The sequence below is a fragment of the Pezoporus flaviventris genome, unplaced genomic scaffold, assembly GCF_033815535.1.
Source record: "Pezoporus flaviventris isolate CSIRO_AGI_PZ_B2104156 unplaced genomic scaffold, CSIRO_AGI_Pfla_v1 ptg000066l, whole genome shotgun sequence".
Lineage (NCBI taxonomy): Eukaryota > Metazoa > Chordata > Aves > Psittaciformes > Psittacidae > Pezoporus > Pezoporus flaviventris.
In genome coordinates, this window is record NW_026892614.1 from 10,776,439 (window position 1) to 10,800,468 (window position 24,030).

At 39.1% G+C, this 24,030-nt stretch overlaps 1 protein-coding gene across 3 annotated transcripts in view; it reads right to left on the reverse strand.

Moving 5' to 3' along the window:
- Positions 1 to 2,416: 2,416 nt before the first annotated feature.
- ACTN2 (actinin alpha 2) overlaps positions 2,417 to 24,030 on the reverse strand; it is a 68,762-nt gene continuing 47,148 nt past the window's right edge. The window contains exons 12-22 of one of the 3 annotated variants that reach the window (XM_061471200.1): positions 23,303 to 23,453; positions 17,086 to 17,194; positions 16,191 to 16,331; positions 15,615 to 15,797; positions 14,309 to 14,443; positions 13,654 to 13,833; positions 13,151 to 13,297; positions 7,362 to 7,439; positions 6,165 to 6,230; positions 5,115 to 5,273; positions 2,417 to 3,754 (exon numbers count right to left, since the gene is read on the reverse strand). In XM_061471200.1, the coding sequence (XP_061327184.1) occupies positions 3,596 to 3,754; positions 5,115 to 5,273; positions 6,165 to 6,230; positions 7,362 to 7,439; positions 13,151 to 13,297; positions 13,654 to 13,833; positions 14,309 to 14,443; positions 15,615 to 15,797; positions 16,191 to 16,331; positions 17,086 to 17,194; positions 23,303 to 23,453 (1,508 nt within the window). In that variant the 3' untranslated portion in view covers positions 2,417 to 3,595. The remainder of the gene's footprint in view (positions 3,755 to 5,114; positions 5,274 to 6,164; positions 6,231 to 7,361; positions 7,440 to 13,150; positions 13,298 to 13,653; positions 13,834 to 14,308; positions 14,444 to 15,614; positions 15,798 to 16,190; positions 16,332 to 17,085; positions 17,195 to 23,302; positions 23,454 to 24,030) is intronic. The other 2 variants (XM_061471199.1, XM_061471198.1) reach the window with 2 other exon arrangements.

Consider the following 24,030-nt stretch of genomic DNA (forward strand, 5'->3'; position numbering starts at 1 on the left):
CAGTCCTTCTGAGAAGAGAGCTCAAGGGCATTTTTCACTTAAAGCATTAACAGGTCTCTTGAAGGGAATAAAATTTCCATGAACTGGGGCCAAATAAAACAGCCAGGTTTTGAAACAGAACAGCCAGTAGATGAGGCAAGTAGACGAGGGCTGGATAGGTGTTATAATAGGCTCAGGAGATTTATCCCTTCAGGACATTCATGTCATGTACTTAATTTCCAATTAATTAAAGTAATGTGCTGATAATAAATTTGTGCAAAGCAGAATTACAAATGTTAACGAAAATTCCCAAAATCTAGCAAATTGGCAGAAGAATTTCTTTTGAAGCTTAGAATATAAAATCCTCATCAAGCTCACATATAGGAAAGACTGGGCTTGTCATTTAATGTAGCTCTCTTACTTTATAAGGGAAATGACTGGTATTCCTAGTACTGGCTCAAGATTTATTGTCTACACATAAACATTCTTCTGTTGTGAATAGTAAGGGACTTCCAGGGAAAGTGTGTGGCTGTGTTCCCAATTACACAGATACACCATCACTTTAAGGCAATGCAAATACAGGCTGCTGCTGGAGGGGATAATTTGCCATTCTCAGTGTCCTGGATATGTGTTGCCAGCCAGCATGGTAACTGGACCAGGGAACTGGTCTATTTATAAATAAATAGGATCACTGAAAAAGTGGAGATAGATAGACTTGTCCTTTGTGGTTGCAGCCCACACCTTGGCTTAAGATTAGGAAAGAATCACACATTTTATAAAGAGATGAAAATAAAATCCAGTTTAGAACTGTCAGTTTTCCTGTATCCTTTATATTTGGGCTTAGTTACTGTGCTCTTTTTTTACAGTAAAAAGCTAGTTTGCTGCCGGAACTGCATAGACAGAAAGTGCCACTACATTGATTCCAGATGTGATAAGAGTGATTCTACAGAAAAATGCAAATGCCATCTACTAAAAATGGAGCCTCAGAAGAAAAGGAAAACTCTCTGCTAAGCCCATAGCCCTGGAACTTGACGAAAGAACCTGAAAAGTTCAGGATATAATAGCACAGCTGACTTGTTTAATCTAGTTACCCTAAAAATAATTGATGCTGGGAGAAACAACTTTATTATACATCTTTCTTTTACATGAAAGATGTATTCAATAAATATTAATACATCTTGCACCATATACCGTATTTATTACTTCATATTTATGAAAGTAATAAATATGGTATAGCATTTTAGGCAAGTAAAGATGGGGAATAAATCCCTGCAGCTCTCTGCCACTGGTTCTATTCCCTCTACTTTAGAAATTAGAAACCTGATACGGGAATGAAAGAATTACTTTGCAAAAGTCTTTTTCTCTTGCTGCTGATAGCATTATCTCTCACATTCTTTGATCAACAGAACATTTAGCTAAAGGAGCAGTTTAGAAGTCTCTTCTATACTATGAAAATTAGGAAGAATATCACAATACAAAAATTAGCAGGTAGAGAACATGAATGACACTTGATAGAGGTGTCATATAAATTGTCTCTATGCCAAATTTTAGCATAATCCTGCCTATAGCACTGAGATTTTGCTTTTGTGCCATGTTTGGTAGCTGAAGGTTTTATTCTTCTAGTTGGATTAAACTGTTTCAATGAGAGATATACAGATTTATTTCTTAATAGGGTTCAGCCTGCCCAGCAGTCATTTAGCTGTAAATGCTACCAGTTTATGGCAGAGCTTCCCAACTTAGTTTGAACAGTCACTGTCATCACAAAAAGAGATGATAGCACTGCACATTTCAGTATCAGCAGTGGCAGCAGCAGGTTCTGGCTGTGTGCAAGGCTGCACATGCACTGTAGTGGTTCTAGGCCTAGTATTTCTCTAAGTCCTCTGCTGGTCATTGAACACAAGGTGGAGAAGGAAGTGGCCTTTAGTCATTGCCTGTCTCCTCCAGGGTTGTTTTGAAATTGCTGCCACCACATGCACCTTACCTGCATGATGCCTGCTTCAGAACTGAAATCACAAACACATTTTTAATGCTTCCAATTCATTGATTGCAGAGCAAAGGCCATTAAAACATCATTGTGTATTTAACATTTTTTTTGCATGAGGAAAAGGAGAGATACAGAAAAGGCCAACATCTTCAAAAGCATTAGTGCCTAAGTCTTACTGAAATCCATCTAAGCTAGGAGTCTAACAAGCTATGGACAGCTGTGCTCAGGTGACTTAAATGGAAACTCTGTCCCATGCATTCTGAGTTCCACCTCACTTGGTGAAGTCATACATCTCCCTCCAGCATGCAGCAACTGTTGTTCAAGCAAACACAGTGTACAGAAAAGCATAACAGGCTTTTTTGAACTTTTAGCAGACTGAAACCTCCTTTAATGTTCAGAAGTGTTTCCACTTCTGGAGGGCACCACTAGATAACTGCCAATAACAGAGTCTCATAAGGTTTTGAAAAGCATACTTTATTTAATAGGCACATCATTGCTTTAATAGCACTGGGCTGCACAGCTCACATCACCATTTGTAAATGGTTTTGTTTGATTACATTGCATTTCCTCAGTGTCGGTAGGATTCAAGTAAAAAAGTTACTGCTTTTATTTCTCTGTCATTTCTCAAGATGGAAAAAACAAAAAAACAGTAAACAACTAGCACACAGGAGCATAATACAGACAGAACTGCCTGCTATCCCGGAGAAGTCAAGACAAACTGAAACTTGAGTACTGAACAGTTAAAGCTGCAAGACAACCACACTACATTTGCTCAGATGGGATTTTGCATTATGCAGGATAGAGATGAATGTTGCCCACTAATAAAACAAGGGGCTGACTTTATCATACTGAGAAACAAAGACTGTCCAACACAAGACAAAAATGAGGGTTTCAAAACAAAAAGCTCACATGAAATTAGCTTCCTTATTATTTCAGATTATAAAAGTTGTACTCCCTCAGATGTAAAAGTTAAAGGCCTTAAAGAAAAGTACTGCTTACAGAACTCTAAACCTGCAATTTAATCAGCTTTCTCCCCTATATTACAACTGTTTGTGATAAGATAAAACCATTGTTAAGAGACAAAAGCATAGCATTCTGGATTATTTTTGCAATTAAGTAGTTTACTTGGTTGCTATATATCTTCCCTGAAAAACTACATTTTACTATTTTATTAAATTCCACCAGTAGAAGCATACAAAATCAGAAATCAATAGAGGAAAATAATATTGCTCTACGAAAGAAAAAAGCATGACTTCTAACATACTTTCATGAACATTGTAAAAGAAGCACGTATGGCATTGAAACCTTTTGAAAATGGAGAAATATTTTGTGAGTTTCAATACTTCTAGGTTTTACATTCTGTTTTCTGAATGGATATTTCCAATGTTAATAGCTTGTAATTTTTTTATATATTTTTTCTATCACTGTATGGGACAGACAACCTAAAATCAACAATGCAGAAATCTAGCATGCTGCACACTAGTTACTTTAGTTACTAGCACTTTACACTGACGTTACCTACTGTATTTGTAAAACTCATTTTTAAATCAGCTTGTCGAACCTTTTGAGAAGCAATCTGGGCAATAAGGTGGGTATCTTTAGTGTCTACCGTGAAGATGGTCAATTACAGATTCAGAGGTCGCTCTCTCCATACAGCGCTGACGAAAATGAGGTGTAATCCAGAGCCCCAGGAACAGAACCTGGGCCAGTGTATGGAGGCATTCTCTTGATGCAGTATTGAGCTTGCTCAGGAGGCAGCTCTCGGCGTAACTCATCTGCCAGGATATAGGGCTGGGAGGGGGGAAAGGATTGACAAATTCAGAATGTATTTTTCAGACGCAAAATATTATCTGTATCTGTGACTATTAAGCTTGGACATCCTGCCTGTTTCTCTGAGACCAATATCTTCCTCAGTAAATTCCGTCCCTGATGTTGAGTTGAAGGGGAATATCTTACCAGCAAACTGATTAGATCAAAATCCAGTCTCAGGCTATGTGTCTACGTGTTAGCTACCAAGCAGTGTGCAGCCATAGGTAAACTGCTACTGATAACAGCTCATCCATCCATGGATAGCTAGTCAGTATCTCCAAAGCGAACTGCTGTCCCTTCCACAGCAACAGGACAGGCACATTTTCAGTTAGATCCTGTTAGCTTTAAGGTCCTAATGTATTTGCAATAAAGATGCATTAATGCTCTTAATGGTTTGTATTTCTGATATGAAGGATACCCTCCTGTTAAGAGACTTGACATTATTTAAAAAGGCAACGTAATGAAAACCATTTTTTCCTGAGACCCTGGCTTTCACCTTCCACATGAATTCCTACTAAAAACATGTCTGGAATTCCAAATGTGATCCGCAGTAACTGGGATCACAAAATCAATACAAACAGCCAAAAGGAGAAAATCAATAGAGCGAGCTTGGGCAATTAGGGCTGCTGTGATCTCTTTTTTCTCCGTAGCACAGAATTGGTTTCCTGGCAGCACTGTTTATGGCCCTGACTCTTTCAGAAGCTCTTGTGTTGCCATTATCCTCCCTTTCATCTTCATACACCACTCATTCACCAGTGGATCTGGCTGTGGGGAGGAAAGTATGCCAAATTCAAAGCTTCCTCCATGAACTCAGTGACTAGAGGAGGCTTCCTTCTTCTCCTGCTCCTCCTAGGATAGGGGTGCACCACACTGCATCACCCTGTTGAATGAGCTGTCAGGTTGCAACATGGTTCACAACTAGGTGTTGTCTTGTGCAACTGACCCTGGTTGTATTCCAGAGGGCCAGACTCTGCACTGAAACATCCAGACAACAGCACAAAAGGCAGAATGATTTCCCCTCTAATCAAGGCTGTTGTGTGGAAACAATCTGATGTACAGTATATCTGTTATATAGACAAACTGCCTAAGTCTTGTCTAAGATGTCTGATTTTATGTTACCTCTGTGATATGAGGGTACACAGACAAAGTCTTGAATTCTGCACCTATTTCAGCTAAGAGTCTTGGTTCCAAACAAGAAGAAAAGGCAAAGGCTTTCTCTGAAGTCTTAACAAACTGAAAATAAAGCTTCACTCTTACTAAAAGGCTTGTGTAAGACTTTCAGCAAAGAAGAGCTAAATAGGAGAGCTGTTGAATCTTCCTGGACAGCAGCATGATGACTGACCTTATCTGAAGCCAGGATTCTGAAGGAAGCTATCACTTGCTCAGCCGTGTCTGTGTCTGCCGTTTCTCTGGTCATGAAGTCAATGAAGGACTGGAAAGTGACGGTTCCTTGCCCATTGGGGTCAACCAGAGACATGATTCGGGCAAACTCTGCTTCACCCTTTCACAGAATCCAAAACAAGAAAAAAAGTGGTCACCATAACATCAGTCGCCAACAGCCCATGTCTCTCATGAACCAGAAGGGACCAGTGGTTACCAAGTCTTTAAAGCATCTTCCTGACTTAGGAACATAAATGTCAGTGAAATTTGGGATCTTAAATGCGCACCTCTCTTCTGTAGAAAGGACTCAGTGCTTTTGAAAAATGTACTCCTTCTCCTAAATATGGTATCTTTCAATTAACTTTCTGTAACTTCTCCCCCCTCCCAGCCTCCCTCAGTGCCCTTTTAGCTTGTTTTAACTTAACACTATTTTCCACCCGTCCTAAATCCATTGCAATTTAGGTAACACAAAGGGAGGTGAAACAATAGCCTAAGAAGCAGTGTACTTACTTCTTGGTTCAGTGTGTCTACAAGGGAAACAATTCTGAAAATTTCATGCCAAATATAGGACAGATGAACTAATGCTAATCCTTTTTTCCACTAAAAAGGGTGCATTTGGGCGTGAAATTTTAAAATAAATAAGTGAAGGAAAGAAAATGCAAGCCCAAAGCTAGCTTAGGAGAATTAAATAGCATCAAACTCATTCTTCCTCATGCAGTTTAAAAAGGAGAAAGAAAAAAAAACATCAATAACTAACCGTTAATTTCAACTTTTAAAGTTTCCTTAATTCAAAGAGCAGTGAAGTGAATCACAGAATATGGTTTTCAAGTGTCTAGTTTTACTTTTCATTTTCTTTTTTCACCATTTGGAAATAGAGAAAAGGCAAACAAGAATCTCCAAAGTGCAAATTACATTGTTAGTAATATGCCAATTTAAATAAGCTTTAGTGCCACTCTGTTAATGTTATAAACTGTAAGCAGAATCATTTGCCATTGTTTCTTAAAATTCATACCAAATCATAACCCATTGAAATTAAGCAAGCTCTGAAATCATCGTGGTCCATCAATCCATTCTTCCTCTATTGACCAAAACAACATAAGGAATATAGAAGAGAAGGTTTGAAGAATCCATTTTCCAGAGATGACGAGTTTAGACCATTGGCATATTTGATCCAGTGTATGAACATATTCATTGATATTGCCCAAGCAGGTCACCGGAATCATCAGTTTTAAAGCAGGAAGAAGTAACTAACATGTTACACACAAGAAACAGACATTTTCACCACAAAAAGTAACATCAGGAAAGGTCAGGGAGAGATAAAGGATAAAAGGAGGTGAAGGAGACAAAAATACAGAGAACACAACCAGAGAAGACAAAGAGAAGGGCAATGAGAAAAGTTTGTTACTAAACTAGTCAAATTCAGGAGATGCTCAAGCTGCCTCCCTAATATGAAATGTCTTTAAAAGGTTCTGCACGGGATGCTGTAGTGACTTAAAGTATAGTTAAAAACAGTCTGAAAATAGTGTGTCACTGACTGTTTCAAATACTCCACTCCAAGGCTAAGGTAGGTGCATTATGAAAGCTGTCTGCTGACATACAGGAAGTAAGGGATTTTTCTTCTGACTGCAAGACCTGGACTACAGCAGAGAGATGTGCACACTGGCTCAAAGGATGAGACTTACAAGACTTGGAAGCAGAACAGTAGATGACCTTGTACAAAAGGAGGTTGCTCGTTTTCCGGGCAATATCGTATCTGTGGCATTCCTGACTCAAAGTTGAGTAAACATTAAATGTATTATAGTTAGAAAGTAAATAAATGTTTCCTCTACCTTATGATATAATGTAGCTGTTAGGGGAGAATTGTGTCATCCTAAATCAGGACACAGCAATAGAGAGCTTGTATAGAGCCCGAGGAAAAGAAAAAAATAGCAAAAGTCTGAGTGTAAGAAGTGTAGGAGCTCCTTGAGTTACCTAGTAGATTCCAAATAAACCATCTCAAACCAAGTAAAAGAAACAACCTGAAAGGTCTTTGAAAAATGCATAGAAAAATACAGCTCCAAGTGATGCTGACAGTCCATCTAATCCAGTTGTCTTCCCAGAGACAGGATCTTTTCAAAGCATTATGACCAGTACATTGTAATTTAAACCCACAATCTCTTTGGGTATTATCTGGTCTATCTGCAAACAGAACAATATTGGTTTCCTCTACCTGCAGGTCATTTCCAACCTGGCCTAGACTGATGAGGCAGGCTTTAAATTCATCAGAATGCAGATTGTCAGATTCATCCTAGCATCCCATCAGAGGTCATGCATTTGGGAAGGTGAAAGGAAAGAAAGAAAAATCACAGATCAGGTTAGTTGGTTAGTAAAGAACATTCTACATATTGCAATGAATTACCTAAAAAGGATACAACTTTTGCAGTTTCGTGATGTAGGTTTTTTCTTAGTAAAAGAGGGTCTTTACTTCAACTACAGATCTTTACTTCAGCTAGAGGTCCTTTCTAAACATTTTTGCTGACAAAGCACTTTTTATTCCACCAAACTGCCATTTGCTTCCTTCAGTTTCTGTTGTCATATAGTGTATGCGAGATGCAATAAAATGATCACTGAATCTAAGCAAAACATTTTTTTCCCACTGGTAATATTACTTAACAACAGAGTATGCATATCTCAAAAGACAGTAGAAGTACAAAATGAGTTTACAACTGGCATAACGTATTTTCAATCATCTGTCTTCTTTAATAACCTATACATAAAGTTTTGCTCAAAAAACTGACTTTCAAAAAAGTCCCATTGAATTCCAGGTTAAATGGCTCCTAGTAACACCACATCAAACTGGATCATTGTTTTGAACCAATATTATTTTCCATCTGGCAGGTCAAGAAACCCACATTAATGTCTTAAAAACAGACTGGCTCATCGTTTTCTTTCTGTCCATACCAAATGTGTCCTATCAGTGGTGTACTTCAAATTGAGTTAACCTGAATACAATTAAAGAGATGTTCTAAGATGAAATATTACCCTTATTGATTTTACAGACTGGCAGATTGGAGAAGATCCAAGGTTTTCTGTCTGCTTCATATTTGCCTCCTAAATGAATAATCTATTTTTTTAAATTTCTATATAGTTATGCACAACTAAAATGATATGAGTTTTAACAAATGCACTGGGTTTATTTAACATAGGATAAAGTGGCGCTTTATAAAGTTAGCAACACTGTGCATTTTTGACATATCTTGCTGTTATTATATTGACTCCCTCTGCATCAACCTCCACCAGCTCCATAAAGAAAAGATGAAAAATAACGACAGGAAGTCACTGATGAGAGATAAAGCAAAGCTACAAAACTGAAGCAGCATTTAGTTAAAAGCCATAATCACAGTGAAACTTTTTTCCCTTAAAGTTTCCATTTTATAGGATAATTCCTGCTATAAATCATTCTGAATATGATGAACTAGGCTGACTTGAAACTCTCAAAAACCATCCTGGAGACAGGCTGAGACAGGTCGCACCAGGAGTGAAGTCAGCTCATTTTACCTTATTTCTAAAGCTGAAGATATACTGGGTGACTTTATCTATCAGGTGTTGGTAGAGGACTATTAGCTACTTGACTACCCTGGGTCAGTATGTGCATGAGCCCCCTAACCAGGCACACATGGCAGCGGTAGTTGTACAACAGGTATCAAAAGGCAGATGGGAGTAAGAAATGCCAGCAGTTCTACCAAGAAACCATTTTCTTTAGGAGAGGAGAGCAATGATTGTGCTGGAGCTCGCAACCATCATCTGGTTAAGTGAGACTCCCCAGTGAGGGTCCAAGTAGCTGTGCCACATGCTAAGCGGGTTTTCACATTCTCATAGTGATTTTTTCTAATCTGCATCATATATGTCCTGAAAAGGGATCTTTGCCTTTGCAGCGCATCAGAGTTTCATGGGATACAATGGTATTTTGCAGTTAATGCATAGATCAAGTCCATGCAAGTGCTGTATCACTGGGAAATGTTTCTTTGTATTTATTTTTATTGTTTCAGACCACCATTAAGCACTGAAATTAATTTTTTAAAGCATATAAATAACTTTGCTTCGTTCATCTTTTCCTGCAAATAAAAAGTAAACCACTGAAATTTCCTTTCTTGTTTCATTATTAGTCCCCAGAAATCTTTTCCTTCCCCTTTGTGATTTATATGTGGCCTTATTAAAAAAGTGAGCTTCTGAGTCCAAGTAATCCATTCTTAAATACATCCTCCAGGTTCCTGAATGCTAATTGACCTGCATAAGCCTGATCATGTGGTTCCTTTAATAGGGAGCTCTTGTTTTTCTGTTAGTAAAATATAGGGTGGCATGATGCTATCATTTGGCATGCAGAGCTCCTACTTAAAATCTGTAGTTTGCACAAAGATCAATAGTAGAATACATTAACAGCCATTAGGATATTACATGCGGAGCAATTGCAGGTATTTTGGCACATATTTTGCAATCTTATTAGAATGTACTAAATATACTGAATCTGAAAAAGGAATCCTTGCATAGAAAGACTTAAAGATCAGTGATTGACAATGCATCTGTGTGGTGTCCCTATTTGTCTGCATCCCATTATTCAGCTTATGCACCATTTTGAGCACTTCTAAACTGCTTCTGTGATTCAGACATTGTGTCCCACTTTATTTCTCTATGCAGTCACAATAAGGAAGGAAATAAAACCTGCATTGTTAAAGATTTATATTTATACCTACAACTAGACTGTGCCTGGAGGCACAGCCTCCAGCAAGGAGTAGTGGGTAAGCAGCATCCTCCTCAGGAATAACAACCTCTGGGGTATCAGTGTGCGAACATGCCTGCCGGAAGCACAGAAACCTACAGGGCTGCCCCTATGACCCAAGGGAGATAGCATATTTACCACTTGTCTTTAACAAGGATAACTTGTTATGATTTCTGTGCTAGCTCACCTCTGCTGGTGGATACACTGAAAGAGGCACAACTCTTCCTGCCTGTGTAATTCTTATATGCATGGTGCCCACTTACTGCAGTTTGAGTGTCAGAGGTGTGTAGCCCCCTCAAAAACACTTGTATCCTGAATAGTTTTCTTCCAAATGTTTAAGATGTAGAAGCCAGCTAAAACAATTCACCCAGTTATTTAGCTCTCTTTCAAAGGATAAAGAACTGCAGAATTAAGCCCCATAATGGATTATCAACTGCAAGATTCTTATTTTTTTATATATTCTTCCTGGGGAGGAAGATAGCAATTCCTTCCTCAGATCTATAAGCAAAAGAAGTTGTTAGGTTTATGTCTACCAAAATACATTCTTTAAAACAGGGAAGGGAACAACTTTGCATATTAGTACTTTGCTCACATCTTCAAAACATACTAAGAGTCAAGACATTAAAGTATGTCTTACATTGGAGAAATGCCACAGAAGTCAGAGCTATAGAATGCATAAATGATTCTGTTGTGCTTAGGTATTTAAAGCCTACTCCTCAGGGACAGTATTCATTTTGGGGATCTTTTCCAGCTATTCATCACTGTGAACAGAGGTCCAGTTCTTTCAGCGTGGTTTTTAAACCCTGTCAGGCATTCAGAAATGCTGCTAAGCACAACAAAACTTAATACATACACTGCTAATTCCATCTGACATAGGAAGGATATAAAAATGAAAAACAAGTGTGCCTCTCTCAAACACAGTTTGGCCAATGTCTCCTCCTAGCCTGTGCAGATCGAGTTGCATCTGCCCAGGGTAATTTAATCAGTTTAAGTTTCTCTTTTATCAGTGTTTCTACTATATGTCCCCTGCAGAAAGCCTGGCTTGATGACTGAGTGGTTTTAGATCTTACCTTCTTCCTTTCTTTAATTGCATTCAGCTACTGAGAATGTAATTGCTGCACTGTGTCAGTGCAAAAATCCTTCTAGACCAATTTCCCATGTCTGATGCTAAAGGAAGGACTATACTAAAGGGGGCATATGCAAAATGGTTCTTTCCTTATCATGATCCTTCCAAGCCTCTTTTTTAAGTCTCTGGATGATATCTGTCATGGGGGAAGGTAAGGTCTGCATCTAAACTTGCAGTCCAGACCCGGGCTGTTGAGGCTATAGAAGTTGATGAAGAATCTCCCACTTCTGACCCAGCCATTAAGGCTTCCTGCAACAGAGGCAAGGGCAGAACGGACACTGCCTGAAGCCATGACTCATTACAGGCAGAAGAAAGGAGGCAGCCAGGGTTAGGCAAGGATCTAGGATCTGTTATGTTATGCATTATTTTCATAGTCCATCTCCAACCTGCCTGCAGCTGTGTGACACCAGCACCCTCTTCCAAGGCTACGCAACCTGCTTTGCTCTATTGTATCCTTTGCTATTTCAAATTTTTACTGTATCTGCAAAGCCTAGAGGTCCATAACAGACTGCTGGTTGTGTAGGATTTAGCTTCTCCCTTCAGGACCTTCTGAGGCACCAAAAATGCCTGTAATATCCCCTTAGCCACTGAACCAGCCTTGCCACGAGCGTGGCAGAGAATTCATCTATGAACTACAAAGACACATGGATGCTAGAAATTGCCATCTAGAGTAAGATATACTAGGATTCAGTCCTCATCTTTAGAGAGCTATCAAATCTTTGTGCAAAGTCCCTGATTTGCCTTAATAGGGTTAGGGTCTCTCAAATACTGGCCTGTAATTTGTCCAGGACTGGTACTCTGTCTGCTGTTAATAGCTCAAATTGCTCAGTTATCTGCTCCAGTGCATTGGGAAAGTCATTTAGTATCCTACTTCTTTCCACCCCAGGAAATTTATCTCTGCTTCTGTGATGTTATCTTCCGCTTCCTTAGAAAATACAAAAAGGAATTACGCTGCACTAGAATCACATTAAGATTTTCCATAACATCTGTTCCTGGTCCCTGTGTAGCTGACCTTCCCTATGCTTATGTGTTTCTTCAGAAAACAGAGGTTTGACAATACAATTTTGATTTTCTTTCCAAATAATTAAGGATATTCTAAACAACATTTAGCAAACTATGACTGTCAGCATCCAATGCACATCAAGTAGAAGTCCAGGTATGGGTAACCATTTTGAGTAGGTCTGTACAAACAGGACACCAGTGAGAAGAAAGCAGCATTTTGTTATAGCCTGAAATGATTTGAAGGATCCGACTCATGAGATTACAGAATAATCATAATTACAGTTAGGGTTTAAGCACAGTCTGCTAACTTCAGGAATCTGTACTGGGAAAAAAGGCACAGCCTGGTGCTGTATGATGGTAATCTTCTGTCAGTATTATAAATGTGAATTTGGTTTTGAAGGTGGGTTCATGTGAGCATGGAGCCAGCAGAGCTAACACATACACAGACTGTTCTCCAGCTGGGAATGTTAGGTTGCTGTCTGCATGTATTTTGCTATTGTGTCAATTAGTAGCTCTCTTTTTAATCTTGAGTTGAGTTTCTGTAGTGTTTTCATTCCTACTTTTATTCATCCATGATAAGATTAACCGAAAAAAACCCAACCTCGTATTTCCCACATGCAGCCAGAAAAAAAAAAGGATTTTCCTTGACAGCTATCAGTGCCCCAATTATATTCCCTACAAACCTTTTCTAGGGGAATATTGTGATTCAAAGAAAAAAACCTGGAATCCAGATTACAACTAAATTTGATGAGATGGAAGCCTCTGGCAAGTAGAACATGCTGCACTGCCTTAAAATAAAGGGGCATGTTATATTCCAAACCACAGAGATTTATCCAGTTCTGCCTGTTATTTGAACAAATACTTAACCATATTAGCAGAACTATATTTTTTCATTACCTTTAAAGAGTAGAAATTAATCTTTAATTTATCTGTACAATGCTGTTATTTCATAAGGCTGTCAATTCTTTGTTAACTGATCTTTTTTTTCTCTTTTAAAATAAAGACCATGAAACTACATTTGCAGTTTTTTAAAAGGCTTCCATTTGGAATTAAAAGAGACTTGCTTTTGGGAACAATGCATGTTGTGAGTTGAGAAAAAGCAGGAGTACTGTACCCTGTCAAAATGATTAAATGATGCTCGGAAGTCATTCATTTGTTCCTGGGTGATACCCTTGGCATCTCTTGTGAGGATCTGAGTCTCAACCTCATTGATAGTTCGAGCAATGGTGGTAAGTAGGAGCTCCCATCCAACACGGATGTGCTATGAGAGAGAAAATACTGATTTATTAAAGAATCAAATATATTCTTCTGAGTATAAAAAGTACTATAAGCAAAGTAGCAGCTCTAAGTGTTTATGATACCTTTTCCATACCACAATCTCTATATTATGACCAAAGATCATTAAAAATATAAATGGTCTTCATAAAAATATGTTTTCTAAATGGGTACTTCTTCACTAAAAGTAAAAATAAGTTAAAATAAAACAGGTCTTCTGAGATTATTAGAAAGTTTGCCACAGACCATCATCTGTTGCAGGCTCTTCAGATCAGAGAAGGTAGTTAGATGGCAGAAGAGGGCAGAATAAACTAACAAGTACAAAAGGGAGTAAATGGCTACCTCCATAGTATAGTTGGTGTGCTTGTTGTCAAACACCAGAGCTTCTTGTATAAGCTGATGATCTCCTTCCAGTTTGTCAATGTTGTGTTTATAATTAATGATATTGTGCTCATATTGCTTCAGCTGATTCATCTGGTCCTCCAAAGGCCCTGTCATTTCAATAGAGCTGCGGGCAATTTCCTGTCAAAAGAGACAAAGACACCCCCCACCCACAGTGTTTAAGCTTCAGATTTGCTAATTTGCCCAATGTTCATAAAAATATATAATACTTTCATAGTAAGAAGCAATATTAATAAAACCTTCATACAGTGAAGATGATCAATTTTACAGTAGAAAACATATTTCAAAATAAATGAGGCAGATTTAAGGAATTAGTATTGGGACCCCAGTGATCCTGGTCTCTTTCCTTAGCAGAAGCTAAGTAGTAATTGTTTAGTGACTGATTTTTTCAAAGCTACATCTCCTGCTCACCATCAAGTTACCACTTGTACAAGCTTCCACAGTTCTAAAAAACATTTTAACAGGTGCTAAATACTTCAGAATCAAACAGCTGGTGAACTATCATGGAGATTGCTGCTGACCTGCATACAAAGCAGAGATTGAAAATGATAAACCACTTTGCTCATCAGTTTCTGTGTGAGGGTCTGAGACTCACCTCCATCTTGGTCTGGATCCATGGCCCAATGACATTGGCCTGAGCAGCAAACTGGCGACGCAGGCGCTCATTGGCATGCTGGCGGGCTAGTTCCTCCTGCAAGGATTGATCCCTCTGAGGCACCAGCTGCTTCACCTGTTAGAATGGGAAAGCACTGAGTGTGAGTAGGCACAATTGAACAGTTGTGGAGCAAAACAAATGGAGCAAATAAGTCTACAGTTACTGTTTTTTCTTATTAGTCTGAAGGTTGATATCAGGACAAGCCAGAAACATAATCACTATTTTATTTACCAATTTTGTACTAACATAAGAAATTACTAACATGGTCTTAGACAGCCTGACCAGAGAGAGAGATTGACATGGAAAGAGAAGAAATTCTCACCTCTGGCTGTACTGAAGTTCAAGACAATTACTCAACTCAGACTGCTATTAGAGCAGTTACTTTGTTTTTCTTTTGAAACACAGGTGATTTTTCAATCTCCAAGTAAGAATTCTAAGAAAACTGAGTGCAAAACCTTTTATCTGAGCACAGACGTTACAATAGGATAACGTGAGACACATTCTGTCCATCATGTATAGCTGAAGGTATCTAAAGAATTGTAAATGCTTTTCTTTTTCTTCTTTTTGCTTATCCTTCTGGATTGCCTGGGACATTCTGAATTTAGTCCTGATTGTTTGTTTTTTATAACCCATTGAAGGTGTGTTATTGTCCATGTAAGTTTATGTATTTGGCAAACCCACACATTCTACACAATCATTTACCTTCAGCATATTATCTGTCTTGGTTCCAAATGAAATAGTTTGTGTGATTGCTCTAGGAGCCTCTCTTTAATCCCTCCCCAGTAATTTTTTAAGGTAATTGCTGATTTCAATCTAATTACAGGACATTAATGGTCCAAAGATGATAATTTTTTACATTTGTGAAAAGCAGCAGCGGGGTACAGGAGACACACGAACTGCTGTTTATAGCGAGAGAAAGAACACAATCATTTCCTGTTCTTTTGAGAGCACCCCCTGGCTCATCTGCTGGCTAGCCACCAGCTTTGCACTACCTCTAACTCATGCTTCTCTTGCCTGCCAAAAAGCCAAAAAGGACATAGGTAAGATTGAGTGATGGGATTAAGGGATATTGTGAAGCAAGCCTACCAAACATAAGAGAGAGCATAAGATACTATAGAAAGTTCATTCTGGCATCTGATGATCTAGAATAATTTACAGACTTAGTGTAAAATTCGGTGAATATTCTCACTATTCCTAAACTAGAATACCATGTTAAAATGTCTTTTATGTATTTAGCATACATTACCTTTTCCCACTTGCTACGAATCTCTTCCACAGTAACAGTGCTGTAAGGATTAGTTGCACTTATTCTCATGCTGTAACTCTGAATAACTTTTTCAACTTCATTCTGGATTGACAGTATGGCCTGTCTTTCACCATCTGCCTCTGGCAAAGTGGCTTTAAATTGATCATGTGCAGAGATTAAACTCTAAAATCAGAAAGAGAGAAGGAAAGCATGATAACTTCAATGTTTCTTCCAACATCTGGAAGATCTGCTGTAAATAAGCACAGATCCTATTCAGCCTTTCAAATACCCTGCCTACATGTATCTGTAGATACAGAAAATAATACAGGCAGATACATCCATGAAACACTCCTCATTGACTTTATCAGGACTATCACTTCTTCCATGATCTCTGGAATATTCTTTCATACCAGTGAAACCCCCTGTTTATAATAGAGAGACATTGCCTATCATAAAGAAAATGTCAAGACCGATAGGTTCTGTTTTTTTCTTATATGTGTTCTATCCTCCAAGAAGGAAAAGCTTGCTTTCTTGTTTTCCCTGTGACTGTATGCCAAAAAATAAACAATTATGTACCTGAATTTCTTCTATGCTGTGAACAATAAACATATCCTGTAGGTCTTCCATAGCACCTTCCATCCAGTTGTTGAAAGGAGCAGCTCTTTTGGCAAACTCCAGGTGAAGCTGATCAATTGTTTCGAGCAATTTCTCCGTCCTCTGTACAGATCAGAAAAGGTACATTCCTTTGTTACCAGGCCAAGACTCCGCACGCATACCCATCCATGCACAGTCATGCCTCTTCTTTTCAAAAGCAACTGATTGTACTGCTGACTGATTTCACCACCTGCTTTAAGGATTCTCACTCAAAGCAACAGGACTAATTGCAGTAGATACTGTCATATGCAACATGTTAAAAAGGGTACATGCCAAAAAAAAAAGGATGACAGGTGAAATTACTACTTGTAAGTCAATTAAAATCTGCTAATCTTACTTTGTAATATAGAAAGGAAGAGTTAAAACATACGTTTTCCATCTTAGCATACATGTGTGTGACTTCCTCTTTTCTTAAGGAGCAAGGTTTTGGAATACTCACTACCAAAAAATTAACTCAGTGCTGGCCGTTATCCTGTACCTCACCTGATTAACCTCAAACAAGTGTGAAAAGGTAAGCACCTAATGGCTTTTGTTATCCTTGCTGGACATCAAATTCCTAAAGAGTGGTGCTACAAACCACATGCCATTTGTTGTTTCTTTAGAGCTGTCATTGTCAGCTGAGTACTGTCAAGTCTGCTCTGAGCAATTCCATCCGCAAATTAAACCACATCAAAATGAAATGGAGATTCAAGGAAAGGATTTTCTGTTGTTTGGATTCCAAAGGGGATGCTCAATGGCATTGTTTCCAGATCAGAAACAAATGGTTCGTTGCCCTGCCTGCCTCAGCTGAGCTGTTGATCACTGTTACATGGTTTACCTCCAGTGCCTCTCTCCTTTTCTGAGTAAGTGTTCCCAGGCTGTCCCATTGGTCACATATCTTTTGGCATCTATCATTGACACTTGCAGCATCATGGTAGTCCAGTTCACTAAGAAAGATTGAAGACAAAAATCTGTGTGACTTTCTGAAAGACAGGAGCAGTTGCACTGTCTACATTCTTCCACCTCCCCTCTTTTTTGCAATATTTCTCCTACAGGTAAGCAAGTGTGGCAATACAGACATGTGTGATCTAGACATTCAGCATTTCAAGAAGTGAAGCACAGGAACAGGATCAGCCTCCTCTATTATGAGAAAAATGAAGTACCTATCTGTGACACCCAGGTATTAAAGAGAATTAAGGTATCTAACCATCTTTGCCTCAGCTATTCCTGTGGCATAAGCAATTTGATCTCCTGAAGAACAGAATGCTTCAGTCTGGGGCTTTATCAAGTTTCTGAAGATTGACAGAGTTTCAGAAACATACATTTCATTTGAAATAATCCAATGATCCTTTCCAGCTTCATATGCTCTGAAATGATTTAACAGAGAAACAGACTGCAGGTTGCATTCCAAGCATAGTCTCTCTCACCAGCCCATCAATACTAATATGGGCTGCACAGATCTGGGACAGAGAGCAATTTTGATCTTCCTCTCCAGGAACTCCCCACAGAGCTACTCCCCGGAACTGGATGGTTCAGAGGACAGGGATCAGCAGACCCATGTATGCCACCAGCATGAATCAGCACACCCGCAAAGGATGCAGCAGTTAACAATGCTTTTTCAGCTGCTTAATAAGCTTATATTATCCTGACAGAAAGCAACTTACTACTCTGCCTAAGACTGGGTAACTTTTTAAGGCTCTGTCCTGAGATTCTGCACTAAGTCTATCTCAAATTGAATTTTTTACCTCAGTGGCAGATAATCCCTTTGGTTCTGCTGCAGCCATCATGACCATAATAAAATATATGTATTTGGCTCTTTAGAAGCTCACTTTTATTGGTGAATCACCATCCACTGAATTTAGCTCTTGGCTGCTCCCTGAGGACACTTTGCCCAATACTAAACGTTGCAGAGCCTATGATATGTGACAGTGTGGAAATATGAAGCTAAGATTTACTTTAAGACTTGAACAAGACATTAAATGCAGATAGAATTTGTTCTCTTCTTTTGAGCATTCTTCTCTAGACAACTGGCAAGACCAATGTACAGATCACTTTGACAGTAACATAGAGAATCACAGAGGTCAAAATGAGAAAATAGGTAGCTTTCCTCTGTGAAGCTACACTGTAGGGCAGGGGCAGTGCTCATGCTTCCTCCTCTAAGCTCAGTCAGAGCAATGTAGTTGGGATGAAGTTGAGACGTATGTAAACCTTTCTGTTTAAAGAGGCTTCAGATGTGCTGCAATGTATTGATTGTTGAAAGTGAAGAATGCTAAAACAAGTAAAAATCAAATGCCATAACAATTTTAAAAAATAGCAACACCAACCCAAAACTGAAAGAACTGTTACACATAAAGAGGAAGCTGCTACCAAGTCATACCAGGAAAGGCCTCCTGAACTTGAAAACTTACTCCTCCTTTGGAGCAAGCCTTTTTGTAAGCCTTTATGTGATACAACAAAAGCCATCTATCTGTTAAGAAATTTCATGTCAGAAGCATGGAGTTTTGGATGAAACAGGGTGAGACAGTTTGCTGCTATAAGTTTTTGGCTGGAAGTTGGTTTGTTGGGTGTTTTTTTTTCATTATAGCATATTGATGATGTTTCTGTGCAATCTATGAGCTCACTAAGGGGATGGGATGTGGAGATTTGTATTCTGATCTCTTTTCATGTACCATATCTAATATACCAGAATATGGACAGGGTGATTTTCCAGATACTCCAGGTCACATCCCTGACAGTACTGCAGATTGTATTTTTGCTTCAGTGGATCACCTATCTCCTTTTGTCGATTAGGATAAGGGCAGGTGACCTTCTGTGAAAGTGAGGGACTGATTGTACCAGCTCTGGTAAAAGCTCTGGAAGTTAACATGCTAACATTCCTCCAGCAGCCCTGCCAGAGGTTCAGTCATTCCACGTAAGATCTCTGCTATCCCATTTCTTCCAGGCATATGTGCTGTGGACGAACAGGTAGGAAAGGAATCATATCAAAACAACTTTTACAAAGGGCACCGGTGGGTCAAAAATTGTAAGTTAAATTACCAAGTGGCATTAAATAGCATCGCTCCACTACCTGTCTGGGCCTGGTGTAGTTTACTTCAAATATCAATGTATGTAATATTCAAGTATATTATAGGTATCAAACAACATTTTTCTGCTCATAGCAGGAGCAGAGGTAGAAATAACAACTCTCAGAAGATTATTTACTTAGAAATGAAACACAGCTTTATATTCCTTGTCCTATTAATTTTTGTATCTCAACATTTAAGCTGTGAAGAGACATTTTGTAAAAGGAAGTTTTGCTTGTCACGAAGTACTGCTGCACATGTGTTACAGACCTTCTAAGAAAACAGTCATTTCTATTAATTTGGATGTTTGACGTCTACAGGCTTTGGAATTTAAAAATCATTAAGCAATTCCTTTTGATCCTCCAAATAATTCAGTCGTATCTGTAAAGAATTAAAAATTTACTCAAATTTTTGCCCTGATCTAGAGAAGCACTTAAGTATGAGGTCACTCTAGCAACAGTGATAGGGTCACAAAAATAACCTGCTGAGCAACATGCTTTAACACAGCTTCAGAACCAGCTCAGGTTAATCATACACGTAAGCACAATTTGAGCCCATGTTCCCAGAAACAAAAATACTCTCCAAATTAGTGTTACAGATAGTGGTCTTCTTGGCTGAAAATCAGTTGCTGTATTAGAAGTGATGGATGTACAAGAAACTACATTCTAAAACTTTTCTCACTGAAATGAACACACAGGCTCCTAAATGTGTATGGCATAAACGAATATGGCATTTCATAGTACAGTTCACACAGGTTCTATTTAGCATTTTAGAATTGCCTGACTTTTTACAGCTTTGTATATGGCCCTATCCATGCCTTGCCACGCCTCATTGCCAAGGAATATCTAAGTCGATACCGACTGGAACACAACAACAATCTTCTAGCAGTATCCTGTCTGGAATCACCTGCTTGCGCGTAAACACAAATCCTCTATATGGACAGCACCAATGAACAAGCTTGTACAACTTTAAGTGCGCAGTGAACTGAGCTGCTGCAGCAGAAAATACCAAAACAGAGAGGAAACCAGAACTAGTAGAGTGCAAGGTCACATAGCAATTTTTCTACTTGGAAACAGCAACATCAGGCAGCCAAGAGATTTGCTGAAACAAACCACAGAGCTGTACTGCCTTGGCATTTAGACACAGATCATGATGATTTCTCTAAGGGCCTGATCCAGTGATAAAAAAAAAACCAAAAAAGCAAAGGAAAAAAATACCCACATTGACTAAAATACTCTCTTATCAGGTGCCAATGCTCATTTCTTGGCACTCAGACGTCAGTCAATCCTTCTTTAAAAATACGAATGGAGAAATAAATTAGCGTTTTCCTCTGTAATTGCATTGTGTGAGGAATTATCCCTGAAATCAGCATTTAAATAAAAGCTGCCCATTTCTTGCAGCTAAGAATAAAACTTGACCTTTATGACCCTTCATTCATTGTTCTCCAAGGGCATTAAGCCTGACTGAACTATGAGTCTCGGTGAAAAATCAGGCACTGACAGCCCATTGTATGAGGAAGCAGAGAAGCAATGGGTTTTCAGCACCTTTGCAGACCAGGACACAAATAACTTGTTTAACTTCACACAGCAAATTACTGAAACAACTGAGAAGAGACAGTCCTAAAATAGACAGGATACAGTGTTCACTGGCCTCACCAGAGGTAAAGGACACAGGGTTCAAAACACTGGTAAGCAGATGCTGCGCTATGTATACTGCATTCCCAAAGTTACTCAACACTTGTAAAGCTGAACCTGCATTAAAAATGATTAGGTGTTCCACAATTTTTCTTTAGTATAAAGAGAAACAAACCTTGGGGCAAGCACAGCTACAGGCTGGGCAGAAAATGGACTTGAGAGCAGCCCTGAGGCCTGGGGGTGCTGGTTGACATGAAGCTCATCATGAGCTGGCGGTGTGCACTTGGAGCCCAGAAAGCCAACTGTGTCCTGGGCTGCATCAAAAGGCGCGTGAACCAGCACATCAAAGGAAGTGACTCTCTCCCTCTACTCACTCTCATGAGACCCCACCTGGAGTTCTGCATTCAACTCTAGGGGCCCCACAGAAGGAGAACGTGGAGTTGCTTGAGTGAGTCCAGAGGAGGGCCATGAAGATGATGAGAAGGCTGGAGCAGCTCTCTTATGGAGACAGGCTGAGAGAGTTGAGGTTGTTCAGCCTGGAGAAGACAAGGCTCTGGGGAGACCTCACAGCAGCCTTCCAGTACCTAAGAGGGGCTACAGGAGAGCTGGAGAGGGACATTTTACAAGGGCCTGTAGTGACAGGACAAGGCATAATGGCTTTAAACTGGAAAAGGGGAGATTTAGATTAGACGGTAGGGAAAAAAATCTTTACTGTGAGGGTGATGAGATGCTGGAACATGTTGTCCAGAGAAGTTGTGGATGCCCCATCCCTCAACTGTTCAAGGCCAGGTTGGATGAGGCTTTATGCAACCTGGTCTAGTGGAAGGTGTCCCTGCCACAGGCAGTGGGGTTGGAACAAGATGATCTTTAAAGCCCCTTCCAAGCCAAAGCATTCTGTAAGTCTATGAAATAACTTCACAGCAGAGATCAAGGCATGCCAGAAAGTATTTCGTAAGTTCACATACTCGATGAAATCTCCATTCTCGGTATCTTTCAGACTTCTTTCACACTAACTAAGCCCCAGTACATTCTTTACTTTTCCTCCTTTGAATAGTCTGGAAAAAATAGGATTTTTCTTCTGAATCCATTTGAATTAGATGATTACTGTAAGTGCCGCTACTATCAGGAATGAACTACATTCTTAGACAACTGTTGGATTTTTAAATTGTTAATGAATGTGGAGCTGTTTATGAGTCATGGTCCTTCACCAAGTGAAAAGAGGGCATGGTTCTTAACACTTGATTTCTGAATAGTAACTCTTTTGCCTATTCAAGAAGGTGAGAAATTGAAACTTGGAGAGCTGAAGCCAAGGGCAGGAATATGAGAATTTTGATCTTGGCTCCTGTTTCGACCACTACTGCACATTTGTTCCTGTTGGCTTTCCAGATTTATACTGTGAGTGAGCAATGAATTTAACTATGTGCCAAATTGCTAAGATCAGGGGTAGTGCCACTGACTTACAGTACAAACTCAGTACAATTAACTGCAAAAGATTATAAAATCAAATGTGCTTTCCTTGATGCATATACCAAGATGATCTTACTACTTAGCAACATCAGCATGTGACAGTACAGTCCTGAGCAGACCTTTGCTGACAAAACTGTGCTTCACATAGGTGAATTAACAGCCTTAACTGGGCATAGTATGCTGAGTAAGCAAGTGTTGGTCCTGTGGCTACACTGACAGAACTATAGGTGAAAACTCCTGCTCTCCTATAGGAAAGCTTGTGTGCTGGATTGCTTGTGTGACCCTGAGCAAGTTATTTAGTTCCCATATGCCCTGCTGTCCTTTCTGTAAAAAGGAAACAATGGCACTTCTCAGTATAATAAGAAAGTAAGTATGCTAGAGACAACTAATCTTCAGAAAAGCCAGTGCACTTTCCACTGCTATAGAGATAATTTAGGGATGTGAAGCTTTTTGAAAGGACCAGTATACTTGGGGGAAAATCCTTAATTTTAATGTGAAGATGCTAGACCTGTAATTTGTGTAAGTGAAAGTATTTTCTAAGTTAAGCAACTCATAGCCAGTACCTCTCAGCAGACCATAGGAACTGAAAAATAAACACCTCCGGGATTCCCATTAACATGTAATGGGCTCATCAATAGTGCTAATGCTAAAAGAATATTGTTAAGTCACTTTTAAAGTGTTTGTTTTCAGATAATTTTGGTCTGTTGAATGTCCATATTTGGTTGGGGGTAAGGGGGAGATGAGGGAAAGGTCTCGGTGACCAGCTCAGATAATATACTTACAAAGCTATCTCTGGAATTCTTACGTTGGTACCTATGACTATCAAATTCATTGGAAAGAGTTTATCGCAAAGTTAAATGTCAGCAGCTGCAAGCCTTTAAATGGAACATACTTCAGCTCCTGGGCAATGGCAGCGATCTGTTCCACCCTGTCCTGGTGAGCAGCCAAATCGCTCTCAAAAGCTTCATGTTTCCTTAACATGGCGCGGACTTCTGTCAGAGAAGCAGATTCATAATCCTTCTGAAGCAAGATCTGCTCTTTGCCTGAATGAGGAAATTTAAGTATTAGTAATATTTTATTTATTGGTTAGAACAATTGCGAATTTAGTCAACTTTTTAAACTTAGGCACAGTGGCAATCACATGTTTGAGATGAAGTCCCACTCCCACTGAAATCAGTAGCAAGTTGTCAGCATATGTGTTACTTAGAAATACATTTTTTTAGAGATCTGTCAGTAATTCCTTCATTTTTGCATAGTCTGTTTATACTAGTCTAAAATAGCGAGTAACACATTGCTGGAGAAACTGGCATAAAAATGGTGTGTTGGCAAAAACCGAAGCTCTAAACTGTTGTGATAAGTCTGCAGAATAGACTTATGAAACCAGAAATCACACTGTTATGCTCAGCTTCGCTCTTACTAATGTCCTTTTAGACTTTTTCATGTCCTGCCTTCAGTTCATTTTAGCACTTCCAAAGGAGGGTTAAAAAAGAAACGCGTGGCTGCCTTTTGTATCAAACATGGAATTTTGAATGGAAAATGCCAACCTATTTGCAAAAGTAGAGGAGCAAAGCGGAAATCAGAAACTGAAATACCACTCTTCAGGAGCTCCTGTGTTGGACA